This window comes from Gobio gobio, assembly GCF_949357685.1.
Source record: "Gobio gobio genome assembly, chromosome: 2".
NCBI lineage: Eukaryota > Metazoa > Chordata > Actinopteri > Cypriniformes > Gobionidae > Gobio > Gobio gobio.
The window spans coordinates 32673679-32688980 of NC_137098.1; the positions used below are offsets into that span (position 1 = coordinate 32673679).

At 40.9% G+C, this 15302-nt stretch overlaps 1 protein-coding gene across 1 annotated transcript in view; it reads right to left on the bottom strand.

Annotated features, from left to right (window-relative positions):
- b4galnt4b (beta-1,4-N-acetyl-galactosaminyl transferase 4b) overlaps positions 1-15302 on the bottom strand; it is a gene marked incomplete at both ends in the record, with an annotated part of 125015 nt that overhangs the window by 91146 nt on the left and 18567 nt on the right. The window contains one exon of the mRNA XM_079840389.1: positions 6339-6451. Within this exon, the coding sequence (XP_079696515.1) occupies positions 6339-6451 (113 nt within the window). The remainder of the gene's footprint in view (positions 1-6338; positions 6452-15302) is intronic.

Here is a 15302-nt window from a genome sequence, read left to right on the forward strand (position 1 = left end):
TCTGTAAATAGTGGGCATCACACCAGCCCACAAACCCTTCTATGGCAGCTTTTTACTCATTAATACTGCAGTCTCTCGTCAACAGGTGCAATAATACAGTGTCATCCGAAAATTTCATAATAAATTGGTTTGACTGCTGACTGACAGTCATTTGTGTAAAGAGTGAACAGAAGTGGCTAACTTACACACCCTTGCGGCGCCCCTGTACTATTTATTGCAACATCCGATAACACTGAGTTAAATTTCACCTGTTGCGTCCTGTTTGTTAAAAAGGAATGATACCAATGGATTATAAAAGGAATTTATTTTAAAGTAATTTTCGTGTCTATTAATTGGTATAACTACGTCTTTAGCAAGAGCTTCAGCTTGAGATCCTTTCCATCCAAACTGGCTATATCTCTGTGAATGTTTTATGAGCAGTATGATAATTTTCTCATTTTATTAGTTATGAGAAAGTACCATAGAACCATAGTCACACAGAGCTGAAGACAACCAAAACAATGTTTTTTCCACAAAATTTGGATTTTAACTGCTAGAGGGCCAAAAGTTACATATGATGCGTCCCAATTCGCCTACTTGTACTATGCCCTAAAAAGTATGTCGACTTTTTGTGAGGAAAAAGTACATACTTTGGAGTCTGTAGCAGAAGAGTAGACAAGCTTTGCATCCTGTCACCGTAAACTGGCCTATCAATCATCTTGTCACAGTTAAAATCCTCCACATGTAATTTCATTTAATTTCACTTCCTACCATATCGGAGAAATGCAGTAGCACATAGATCTGCAGTCACTGGTCTTTCATGCGGAGACTCTCCTCATATTAATACATTATGAAGCATTTAAAAGTTAATAGCCAAACGGATCTTTATAAAAGTTCACATTGTTATTGCAGATGAAATATAACATGAATAACATTAAATAAATTTGAATTTTATCAGGTTAAACTTTGATTATTAGTCACTCAAACCTTTATCTAAACCTCTCACCATCAGTCATGCATATCCGTCATGTTTTTTTGTTTTTTTTTGTACTTTTTACTTGTGTTTGTAGTTCTGAACCGAATCCTCCTCCAAAGCGCAATGAGTTGTGGGCAATATTAGCCTTTATAGTGTGCACGGATCCACACTAAAAAAGTAGACCATCCGGGGACTTTTGACATACATTTTTCAACAACTATGCTTTGGGACACACTTATTCTAATCTCACATACTATGCAGGATGGATAGTATGGACATTAGGATGTAGGGATAACAATAATAAAGTTTAAATAAAACTTTATTTATACCTTTAAAAAAAGTTTGCCACAAGTGACCACTTTTGCAAGAGCTCCATTTGGTGAAGTAAATGGCAGAGAAGCAATTTGTTAGACCTAAACAACAGACATTATATTGCTTCTCATATTTTAAGTGCAATTTTTGCCGCACAAATTTCAAAAACTCTCCTCAAAATATTCTGTTTGCTGTTAGCACATTTGTTTACTATGTTCTCAGAACAGTTTTAACATGAAGATAACTTTTGCGCACTGTTTTCCCTACACAAAAGAGACGAGAGAGGAAACATGTCTGCAGAAAGAATGCATGTGCCAGGGTTTACCTCTTTGTGCCTACACACACACACACACACACACACATACACGTCTTTTCTGGCCTGGATCAAACAACTCAACCTGTCAGTCTTTAAGCAGAAACAGCAGACTCATAGCATTAGAACTACTTGAATGAGTAAAGCCATGTGAAATCTCACAGCAGGAGAGGCATTTCAAAACTTACCTGAGAGACTTGTAGACTTGTAGACTCGTGTAGGATGTTTGATCTAAAAATACTGATATTTTTATAGAATAACAAAGATGTCTGAATATTCACAGGAAATGTTAAAATTTGTGTAATTTGAATGGAAAAAGAATGTAAAAATGATATAGTAAAAACCAACTGTATTTGGACAACTGAACATAACCTTAGATTTTACAGAGTATGCATCAAAAGGAGAAACGAATCATGAGACCGTTTTTAATACTAAAATTACAATGCACTGGTTCATATAAATATTCTTAAATAAGCATTCTGAGAGGTTTTTATGCAGAATATGAAACACACACTTGCTAGCTGTGGGTAAGATAAGCAGAACACTACTTTGATGTTTTGATGTTTACTTTATAAATAACATGCATTCAATTGAATGATGAGAATATAAATGTTCTAAGCAAATATACAGTAAGGAATCATCCCTTTGAGTCACCACTTTCATCCAAATGCTTACAATAACCAAGATGCTTGACCATGAAGTATGACTCTGCAGCTAGTACACTTCTGTGTGAATATTGCTGGTCTCGTAATGACCCTGTTATGCCTTCATATCACCCTCAGGGGGATCAAAAATACAATGATGATGTTCCACAGTAGAAATTATCTTTCAGTGAACAATGGTGATGAGCAGCCCGATGAGGCTCCTTCTGTTGATGTTCTGAAATAAAGCCCAAAGCCCATGGCAAAAAATATTCTATATCTTTTGAGACATCTCTCACACCCTAATTCCTCTTCGGGGCTCTGGCAAACTCCAAGACATAACTACTGTGAGATTCTTCTCTTTTCGTGTTATTCCAGTGAGCTCAGCAAGGTCTGCTGCAGGAGCTTTTCAAAGTGAGATTTCTGTAAGCTTGTCAACAAAAGTTCTACTTAGCCTGTCTAGATCAAACTCTAACCCCTTATACCACCAGAATGTGAAGAAAGAGGACCGCGAAGACCCATCAGGCACTGAGATTACCACCTGCAGGTCTGCAGAAACCAATTTAGGCTCCTCCAGCGGTATGCTCAGGCTGACTTTAACAAATATGCTAAAAAATTTTAATGCACCAAGAAGGAAATAACATTTTCAAAAGGCTGCAAATGGCACAATATATACGATAAGCAAATATACAACGGTCAAAATTCACATTTGTTAGAAATTCAAATTTCTAACAAACAAATAAGATTTAAAAATGAATTGAGGGTTTAAAAGAGCAAAGCTAAGGCAAGACTTATTTGTGGCCACAGGCAGAGCAGTACAAAGCAAGGAGTGGGATTAATCATGGTTATAAAATCAATCATGGGTGCAGAAGACTAGTAAAAATCAATGTGACAAATGTCCCTGACGGTATTCTTCAGAAGAGGACATAATGTTTTAAACAACAGAAAGACAAAAGGACCATAGAGGACTAGAGTACAAACATACAAATTCCCCCTAACACATTTATTTCTACCTCATTCTGTCTAAATTTGTCTCGTTTTGAATGTTTCTCTTTTGAGGTTAAATAAATCACAAAAACCCAGCTCAATACTCAGGTTCAGCTGTCCCAGATATTTCCCACTGCCTTCTCCTTTGCTCCTCCCAAAATTAGTTTTGCAACTCTCTGTTGTGACTGTTGCTATCCCAGCCATGTGTTCTTCTGGAACGAACAGATCAGCTAATGGTGGCATCCAGATGGGCAGATTTAAATTCACCTACTGCTGCTGTGTACAAGGCACTTCACCACATTTTCCTCCTCAATATGTCCTCCTAAATATCACTGAATTATATTTCAGGATACGGAGCTACGCTTCAGTGTTGCATTTTGAAATTACCATAAGGTTAAAACTGTTAAGTGTAAATTCTGTTGACTTGTTTAAGCTTTGTGCCATCATATGCCTAGCCTGACAAAGAAGTGCATCTGTGAACATGGCAAGCACATGTAGTTAGTATGCCAAAGCTCTGGGAGAGTAGTGTTGCCCGAGACGGACCCAGAATTGACGGCTATGCTTTCCTGGGCCTCCGAAAATGTCAGGCTTGCATGGAACCCTCCACCGTGTCCCGAGCCTTCTAGGTTGGATGATTGTATCTCGGGGCGGCCCGCGCTGGTTCTCAGCACCCTGCCCCAGTGCCCTTCTTCCCGGAAGTGCATGAGAAGCTCACTAGGTCATGGACGGCACCTTTTTCTGCCAGAAACCGGCGCAGTGGCTCTTCACTACTCACTACCCTCGATGATGGGCCAGCCAAGGGGTACGTGGAGATCCCGCCAGTGCAGTGTCTGCTTCCTCCTTCCGCGGTAATCCACGTCTCCCATCCAAGGCCTGTACATTTACGTCCACTCTAACGGTCAAAGCTTACAGAGCCCATGGACAGGCTGTGTCTGCCCTGCATGCCATGGCGTTGCTCCAGGTGCATCAAGCCCAGGCATCTCCTCCGGGAGCTCCGGGCGGGACAGACCTCGCTCTCTGGGTGACGAAAGTCATCGCTCGTTCCATTGATCAGGCGATGTCCACTATGGTGGTCCAAGAGCGCCATCTCTGGCTCAACCTGGCCGATATGAGGGAGACCAATAAATATCGGTTCCTGGACTCCCCCATTTCCCAGGTTGGGCTATTTGGCGACGCAGTAGAGAGCTTCACCCAGCAGTTCTCGGCCACTCAGAAACAGATGGAGACCGTCAAACACATCCTGCCCCGGCGGGCCGCTGCCACCTCCACCCACCCTCCACCTGCTCGTAGCCGAGGGCGTCCCCCCTGCCGCTGTTGCTATGCCTTGTCACCCTCAGGTGCCTCTCCCATCACCAGCAAGGGGTGCTGGCTGTTTCCAGGACTCAAGAGACCTCCACACATACTTAGGGCGCTTCAGCGGAAGCAGGTAAGTGTTGCACTGCACACTCAGACCCCACTTCGGGCCGCTAGGCCGTCCGAGTTGGGTCCCTGCATCCTGCCTCGCTGCCCCACTGCGGGTATGTCTGTGGTGCCGTTGGTCCCGCTTGCTCAGTCGCTGGGAGCCTGGCTAGCGCTTCCCAGCTCGTCTTGCTAGCTCATCCGTACCATCAGACTCGGATATGCGATTCAGTTCGCCCAGCGACCCATCCACTTCACCTCCGTGCTGAAGGAGAATGCTCCTGTTTTACGGGCGGAGATCTCAGTCCTACTGACGAAGGACGAGATAGAGCCGGTCCCTCCAGCCGATATGAAGACAGGCTTCTACAGCCTGTACTTTATTGTACCCAAGAAGGGCGGTGGGTTATGGCCAATCTTGGACCTGCGGTTTTTGAATCGGTCCCTGTACAGGCTGCCGTTCAAGATGCTAACGCAGAAACACATCTTCGGGTGCATCTGTCCCCAAGATTGGTTTGCAGCGATCGACCTGAAGGACGAGTACTTTCCTGTCTCGATTCTCCCTGGACACAGACCGTTTCTTCACTTTGCGTTTGAGGGGCGGGCATATCTGTACAGAGTCCTACCCTTCGGGCTGTCCTTGTCGCCCTGTGTCTTTACGAAGGTTGTGGAGGCGGCCATTGCTCCCATGAGAGAGCGTGGTTTTTGCATTCTCAACTACCTCGACGACCGGCTGATTCTGGCCCACAGGGACATGGTTCTCAGTCACATCAGCCAGTTGTGACTTCGGGTCAACTGGGAAAAGAGCTAACTCTCCCCCGTGCAGAGGATCTCTTTTCTCGGTATGGAGCTGGATTCGGTCAATCGGACAGCATGCCTCACAGAGGAGAACGTCCAGTTGGTGTTGAACTGCTTGAATTCATTCAAACGCAGGACAGTGGTCCCACTGAAACATTTTCAGAGGCTAAAAAGATAAATAAATCCTTTATAAGTGCAGTTCATAATTAGTTAATGTTAACTAATGTAGTTAACTAATGTTAACTAATGAACCTTATTGTAAAGTGTTACCAAAAATGTTTTTTCATAACTTTGAGAAAACCTTGCGAGAATGTTAGCTAAAGTTCTGAGAGTGTTCCCTGTTAGCTGGGGAGAAGCTGAAGTGCAGAATGATGTTTATTTCATCAAAAATATTAACCCGTACTGGTGGTAGAAAGAGACTGTACATTTTGAATGCATATATCTTCTAAATGTGAATTTTGACATTGTTTTGGAGCTCACTGGCTTCTGATTTCATGGGAACTTAAAAAAAAATTATAAGGACCAAAACAAAACACAAAATCTAAATGTGTTGTGCTGGTATGAAAGTACTGTTATTTTTAATGAGACTCATCCCTTGAGCCAGTTACATGCCTGGCTCCCCACAGGGCCACTGGGAGAGAGAGATTATATTATGCATGGATGTCAACAATCCACTGGCATGGAATTAGTCAAAACCCTCATTTAGAGAGCTTTTTATTTAAAAGGATATTGTGAGGAGTGCAAAATCCTGATGGGTAGATATACATAACACCCACTAAACATTAACACTAAGTACATAAAAACTTTTAGCATAGCATACCAAACATTGCATACTGTATAACTAACACATTAAAGCCAAGAGCAACTACTTTCACCTTACTACTTGAAAGTGAACATTGTGAAATGTTGATCATGACATAAAACATGGCTCACTCACCCCCCACCCCTCCTCCTGACTGTCAGCAGCATCGTCATGCTCAAAGGGTATGAGAGATGAGGGCAGGTGTTTCTTATGACTGGACCCTATCCCGTCTGCCTGCTTCTCCATATCTGTGGGGAGAAACACAATTTAGTGAAATCTTCATAAAAAATAAAAAAAAACACTTATTATAGAAAAAAAATGTACTTAATTAAAAAAAATGAATTGAAAAGTGAAATGAGATGAAAAATAAGCTGAAATTAGTCAGAGCATAAATAATGAAAAAGGCTAACTGTACATCTAAAACTCTCATTCTAGAGTTAAGAAAAAGAAAGCAGAGGAAATGTGGGGGACTGGATGGCATTTTATCCAAGAAGCAGTGTGCCTATCCCACTGCATCTGGCACTAACAAGATCACAGGCCTAAAATCTTTCATATGACTAATGGGTGGTTTCACAAGTTGAAGTCTGAAAAGCGTGAAAACTTGTCAGTGTTAGTGTTGATGGGGATGCTGCAAAGCCAATGCAGCATGAATATGGGACATCAAACATGTCAAGAAGTCATTTGGTTTATTCTTATTGACAGAATTGGCATATCTGTAGTTGGATCCTGAGGGCTATTTGAGACAAAAGTGCTACATAATTATACAATGAATCTGTTGTCCATGCACAAGCTGTGCAACGATGAGACCTCATGCAGTGGCTACTGTACAAATGTCTCCCTATATGACTTGAGCAAAAAAACGACAGCCTATTTAGAGAGAGCATCATGTCTACCAGCAAGTGACACAATAATATTCTATTTTTTTTATTTATTTTAATTGAATCAAAAAAGCATTTCAAAATAATTGTATATGCATCTGGGTCTTACTATTCAAAAATTAAATCTCTCTCGGAAGAGAACAAAGCCTTGTAAATCTATAGGCCTTTGCAAGGAAAGTATCTATCTCCAACCAGAGAGTTCAGCTCCAAACAGATACATTAAATAAAAAAAATCATTAAATCTTGCATGAGTTCATCACTTTATGAATATTTGGAATGAAAATGAAATACATCAAATACAGCAAAGCGCACTGATTTATTTTTTTATTTTTTTCAGACAGTCTTAAAATATGTGTGAACTGTGAATGAATATAAGTTCTAGCTACTATCTGCTATCTTTGAATACTCAAGAACCCTCTTAGCATTCAGAGAGGCTTTGTCTTCTCCTGGAGAGCAGTGTTTAATCAAGGCAAACTACACCTGGGGAAAATCAGAACTAACGATTGAGTGTCTTTAAGAGGGCTCCCTAGGATAAAACCTGTCCCACTCCTCCAAACATACTTCAGATTGAGATGAACTACACAGACATAAAAGAGAGAGCGAGACAGACACAGATGCAAAAAAATAATCCAGACCTGAAGGCATTAGTTGTGGCAAGAACAGCAATGATTAAAGTATTGCTAGTTGAATGACAAACATCACTAAATGAGTCAGAGAAAATATGAAGACTGTTTTATGTGAGTATCTAAAAAAACTGTGATTCTGTCAGGACCACTATCGTCAAAGATGATTAACAATTGGCATACAGTTTGGATTGGTGGTATGGCTCCGTTCTGGAACTCCCTGCCCATCCATGCAACCTAGCATGGATAAGAGCAAGGAGAGCAGTGATAAACCCCTTAGGGTAAACAGAACAGAACCAACATAATTGCATTGCAGATATCATGAAATGTTCTTAATGACAATAATTTAAAGTGAAACCAGATAAATGACTAATTTAAAGATATCAGAAGGCCAAGTCCTGATTGTGGACAAGATGAGAAGATGGGGATGGAGGAGGGTAATTAGCTCCTGAGCAATGCAATAAAGCTGCTGATAATACTGAATGGACCCTATATGTAGGGATGCTGTGATAGGCTATAGGTAGATCAGCTGAGAGTCAGCTGACGCAAGCATGACTGACGTGCAGCTTCAAATATTCTTGCCGGTCCCTAAAAAACCTGATACAGACCGGATGCTTTCACGTGGTCACGAGTCATTTAAGAGACTGGTGTTGACCTACCTGAAGGACAGCACTGAACCCTTGCTGGATCCTCTTGAACTTGGCTACAGAGCAAACAGGTCTGTGGATGATGCAGTCAACATGGGACTATATTATATCCTGCTACATTTCGACAGACCTGGAACTTACGCAAGGATCATATATTTGTGGACTTCAGTTTGGCTTTCAATCAGGCCAACTGACTGAACTCATACAAACTGACCCAGCTTTTCGTGCCCACCCCAATCTGTCAGTGGATCACCAGCTTTCTGATAGATAGGTAGCAGCTAGTGAGTCTGGGAAAACTCACATTCAGGGCTCTCACTATCCGCACTGCTGCTCCTCAGGGATGTGTGCTCTGCTCTCCGCACTGCTCTTCTCACTGTACACAAATGACTGCACCTCTAAAGACCCCTGAGTCAAGCTTTTGAAGTTTGCAGGCGAAACCACAGTTATTGGCCTCATCCAGGATGGTGACAAGTCTGTAGACAGACAAGAGGTTGAGCAGCTGGCTGTCTGGTGCAGTCATAACAATCTGGAGCTTAACACGCTCAAAACAGTGGCGATGACAATGGACTTAAGGAGGAAAACCCCAGCATTTCCTCCACTCACCATCACGAGCAGCACTGTGGCAGCATTGGGCATTCCTGGGCACCACCATCTCTCAGGACCTGAAGTGGGACAATCACATTGACTCCAATGTGAAAAAGGAGCAGCAGAGGTTGTACTTCCTTTGCCAGCTGAGGAAGTTCAACTTGCCACAGGAGCTGCTGACACAGTCTGTCCTGTGTTCATCTATAACTGTCTGGTTTGGTTCAGCCACTAATTCGGACATCGAGAGACCAAAACGAGCAGTCCGGACTGCTGAGAGGATTATTGGTGCCCCCTGCCCACACTCCAGGACTATTCCAAAGTGAGGAAAAGGGAAGGTGAAATCATTACAGACTCCACTCAGTTCTGGGTTAATCCTTCTTTGATGGCCATAAGGTTTGTAAATGCAAGATCACAACCTTACTGGTTGGTGATTTCTTACTTTGCTTACAAGGCACGCAACATGCTTTGCCTCTAGGCATCAAACACACCACACTAGGAGTGTTCTAGCCAAGTTGCAGCTTTACAAGATGGCTGGTCCTCTCTGCACACAGTCATATGAATTCAACCCCAGAATCTCAGGTCCTTCTGGGTTAATTTTTCTTCAATGGCCATAAGATTGGTGCGTATGCATACTTCACAAACTTTCGGGTTGTACATTTCTCACCTTGCCTGAGGCGTGTGGAATGGCTTTACCTCTAGGCATCAGAGCCCACTCCTCTAGGAGCATGGCCTCTTTTAAGACACTTATGTAAGAGGTTTGGGTTATGGCAGGCTGGTCCTTTCTGCACACATTCATAAGGCTTTACAGTTTGGACATGGATTCGACCATAGGCTCTCAAGTCCTTTATCAAATTGAGGTTGTGCTAGTGGCTCATTAATGTCCAATAAGTTTCTCCAAGCAACCACCATTGAAAGTCCAGAGAAACATCACCAGGTGGGACTGTGCAATCGGATTACTGTCTGGTGCCACCCTCACTCCCTGTTATGCAAGACACCCAAGTCTCTGTTTTGGATTCCAGCTGCCACGGAGGCATTCCACCAGCTCAAGCAAGCATTTACCACCACTCTCACCTTGACCCATACTAACCCAGATCTACCATTCATTGTTTAAGTCAATGCTTTTAAAACTGGTGTTGGAGCGATGCTCTTGCAGCGGCAGGGACCCACCAAAACTCCATCCATGTGGCTTCTTCTCCGGCGGAGCAGAATTATAACATCAGTCACCGGGAACTAATCAAGATATCAAGCTGGCATTGGAGGAATGGCTTCACTGGCTGGAGGGGGCGAAACCTCCATTCAAGTTCATAACAGACCACCAGAATCTGGAATATCTCAGAGAGGCAAAACATCTGAAACCTCATCAGGCTCATTGAGCATTAGTCTTCACCCGGTTTCAGTTTACTGTTACCTATGATCCTGGCACAAAGAACTAGAAAGCTGATGCACTTTCTTGTATTCATGCACCTGATCAACCCTACAGTAGTAAAATTCATGTGAACAAATATTCAGTATGGGTTCATTCAGTGACTTAAAAATAGTTTTTTCACCAACCACGCATAAACAATTTTCTCAAAACTACAAAAGTTTACATACATGCTGCTCACATTATTGCAGCAGCGAATGTGCTTAATACAGTGTAATCAGACATTAGCAATGAAAATAGGCCTGTCGCGATAGTCAATAAATCAATGAATCCCACGATAAAAAAAATGAGCTCGATCATATCCAGCGTCCGTTTTAATTTCCATTTTTGCAGAGCGTTACATTATATGATCACGTTCTTATTAGTGGTGGGCCTTTATCGGCGTTAACATGCTGCTTTAACGTGAGACTCTTATCGGGCGATAAAAAAAATATCGCCGTTAATCTATTCTCAAAGTTGGGTTGGGAGCTGTGTCTATACTATGCAAGCTATGATGACTTTCACCTTGATATTTTAGCGCGGATGTACACCTAGCCGAATTGCACTGTAGTAGGGGGCGAGAGAACAAGTCTTCGAACCTGTGTTTATGCCTACTAGTGTTGTCAAAAATATCGATATTTGGCTATGTATCGATACTGAAATATCTGAAACGATACAATACTCATTTTCTACAGTATCGATATCAGCTGCGCTCTCCTCTCCGACCGACGAGTTGACACGCACCCGCCTCCTCTCATTCAGTCCGGTTAATCCTCTGAACATTGCGAACGGGTGTTCTGCTGGACTTTTGTTAGTATTGGTGTGACCGGTCTGAATTTTGCGCGGGGTTGCACATAACGTTAATTCTACTTATTTCCGCAGATTTCGCGCTCGCATCTGAAGCGCACACACACATACCGTAATAAAGCCGCCTCTGACATACAAGTGCAAAAATGAGCTCCATTTTCCAGCTTATTAATGGTCAAATACACTCAAAAATGTCTCAATGCCCATCTTGGTGAGTTTTAGCGTAAACACAGTCGTAACCAGCTCACAGGAACAGTGGGATCCATGCGTGCGTCAGGTCTTAAAGGGACAGAAGTTATTTATTATTCAAACTACAAAAAGAAAAACGATCACTTACGAGCACACATTCTGAATGCCTTCGGCAGAATTCAAATGAGCCATTTTAATCTAAAAAAAAAAATATTTATTTATGCCCACCACTAGTTCTTATACATGTTAATGCTTCTAAGCGCGACAAGACACAAGAGAATGCGCTGTAGGTCAATGTCCTGTCTGTGTGGCTGCGTCTCATGTCAGCTAATCGAGGGACACTCTGACACACACACACACACACACACACTCAACGCACACACAGACTCGAGTCAGTCTCCTGCTCATATCGAGTTCTCTTTTGCTCATGAACAAACAATAACAACAACACAGAGAATTTTGAGTATTCTCATTTTAGGAGTCTTAAATTAGTTAAATAACGTCTTAAATGAACTTAAAGAGTTGTGAGGAAATGAGATGCGCGGGACAGCGTGTGAGATCCGCGTCATGTTCGGCAGCGGCTGTTCTTAAAGTGACAGGAGCACTGATGGTGCCTGTCATTAAAGGGTAACTTCAGTGATTTAGCATTAGGTTTTGTACCAGTAGAAACCCAGTAGTATATTCAAATAATGGTACTTTCCCCCCTCATTTCCCCCTGAGACAAGAGAATTATGCATTTTATTTCTGGAAAAAATCCTCAGATGACGCAAATATCGTCATTTTGTGTCATCGGAGGATTTTTTGGCCAGAGGCTAAAGACTACAGCCACTAGATGGAGCTGTTCCACATGTTATCAACCCGCCCATAGGGGAGAGATCTCACGCACAGAATGTAAGACACAGACGGCCGCACGGACAATCATAACGGGGTGATGCAGAGCAAAGTGAGTGTTTCAACTTTTCAATGAATTCCTGTGATAGTTTAGCTTCCATATGCGATCTGAAAACGTGCCAGACTGGCACTTAACGTTACCTCAGCTCAGCTCTTCGTGATGAATGAAATCTGACACTGCTGTGTCTGTGCCATGACTTTCGTTCGGCTCACTCACACTTTATTGAAAAGACACGTTCAGTTTTTAATTGTAGTGTTTATTCTCTAACTTGTATTACTATGAAGATCAAAACGATGGTGTACGGAGTTGCCTCGTAGGGCAGCAAAGCAAGTGCATTCTGGGAGTTGTTGTCTTTCATCCACATGAGACAAAAATACATTTTCTGTCTTTTCTTTCACATTTAGCTCCTAAACTATGGAATAGTCTTCCTGATATTGTTCGAGGTTCAGACTCGCTGTTCCAGTTTAAAACTAGATTAAAGACGCATCTCTTTAGCCAAGCATTCACATTATAATTACCTTTTATACTACAGTTAAATCGGATCAAAAGCATTAATATTCTGAACAGCAGCTATGCTAATTATTTCCCATCTGCTTTTCTGTTGTTATCTCGGGACACTAGTCAGCTCCAGTTTGTATCCAGCCTCTCATGGAGACTTCAGATGCCCCAACACCTGTGATGAGACGACTCGACGCCTGTGAAGAGACGACTCAACGGCAGCGTTGTTATGGCCTAAATTAATACATGATTGATTAACTTATTCTAACATTTTTCTTTAACATTCTCTTTCTAACATTTTTCAATGTACATTTATGAAATGCACTTTCTGTAAAGCTGCTTTGAAACAATGTGTATTGTGAAAAGCGCTATACAAATAAATTTGAATTGAATTGAATTTCTCAGTCTAGAAGGCACCAAATTCAAAAATATTTTCACATTTATACTGCATAAATGACCGAGTTTAAATACAAAGCTTAATGCTAAATCACTGAAGTAACCCTTTAATGTTCATCAAAGAACAACGGGAACAGAGAAAATTGTAGCTTTAATGATGATTAATCTATATTTAATTGATTATTTATTCAGTTAAGAAAGGTGTTTGAGAACTATTACATTTCTGTATCTGTCTAACAGGGAAGGCACAGGTAAAAATAACAATTATTATAATGGGGTTATGTAAAGATTGTTTTAAGTTCACTTAAATTAAAGCCTAATAAATGTTGAAATTGGTAGCTTTCAGTTATACTGTAATGTAATGTCCTTAATATTTCATAGAGACATCAGTGATACTGGCCTGCATTCATAAAAACATGACAATACAACACATATTTAAAATACGCTGTCAATAATTGTTTCTACATTAATTTGGAGAGTAACTGAAATTATTACAATATCAAAACATTAAAAACTTATTAATCGTGATTAATTACAGAAAAAAATTTGATTAATTTCCCAGCACTACCTAAAACACAATCATCCGTTGCATTTTTCCCAGCTGTTTATTCAAGTGCATTTTTTTGTTAACAGACTGAGAGTCCATTGCTTTTTTTGTTTTGGTTGTGTTGTTCATTTATTGTGGATATTTAAAATGCTTTCCGTTTTCAGCGTTAAATAGTCTTTAGAAATAAAAGTTTATTGATCTTTGAAAAGGTGTACCTGCATTATTATGCCATTCTCCTTATTTTTGATGAAAATGGTCTCAGAACGACAATATTATCGTTTATCGCATTATTCGTGAAAGGCCTTCATGATAATGTTATAAGTAACAGAAATAAGCACACGTCAGGGCATGTCAAAACACTTCCAGGGCCCAGAAAACACCTCAGACCCCAGAGGGTTAATTTACCTTCATAATACAGAATTTCACCTTCCTTCCATGTGTCACTGTTAAAACCTTACCAACCTTCTCTTATCCCACAGGGTCTGACGTAGCTGAAGTGCCTCTTCCTCCTTTCAAACTGGACAAGGAAACCATCTATTCGGTAAACTCCATCCTCGAATCACAACAATGAGACCTTGCCAGTCTTCAAGAGCCATCGTGGAAGAGGGGGTACTGTCACGAATTCAGTCATTCCACCAGCGTCAGACCTTGCAACTCTGCCCACTCATTCATTCACACCAAAGTACTGATTCCCAACACCTGTCAATAAGCAATTGGGACTAGCATATATACCCATACTCACCAATATGTAGTTTTCTGGTCTCGTCTCTACTATGTGCAACACTTACCTGACTCTACCTTACCGTTCATCTGCCATCATCATCCTCATGTGCTGTCTGCTACATTTGTTATGAGTCCCTGGTCATCCTGAAAAGACCTATTATCAAAGACCTATTATCATCAAGTTAAGTCATTCTAGTCCCTATCACCACTCAGTGATACTTACCTGTGCTGTTTTTCTGAATCTCTTCAATAAATACCAGATAAAGTTCTTCCTGTTGCCTGTTCTTCAGTATTGATGACAATGGGGACCAAAAAAAGTCCTTGTGGGATTGAAATTGAAATATAAAAATATAAATTATTATTTATTTAAATAAATAATTACATATCCCTAAATAAATTTATTTCACAATAAGGCATGTAAAATATATGATCAGTTCATATCAGTTCTGCTTCTAATACCTGGAATGTAAAGAATAGTATAGAATATCTCTTTAATATCTGTAATAACTGTTTTTTCAGAGACAACAATGATATTAAAATGCATTCTGTTATGGTTCTCCTGAGAAAAGATTCCCTACAAAAGAGATCTTAACAACGTCTCAAAATTTGCACAGATTTGCCAAGACACAAAAGTCTGCAATCAAATGAATTCAAAAACATTTTCATCAAATTCTCTCAAAACCAAATAATCTTGCTATGCTATCCACATTAATTCTCTATTCTATACTGCTGTAAGCTATGTCAGCATTTGTATATTCTTTCCAATTAATTTTATAGGAGTAATATCTAAATAAACATTTTACACGTAAATGACACATAACCGACACTCCATTGAGTATCTAAAGCTAGAAGAGCAACCTCTGAGCAATAACATTTTCCACTGGGAGTGCTCATACATGCTTTAATGAAGAA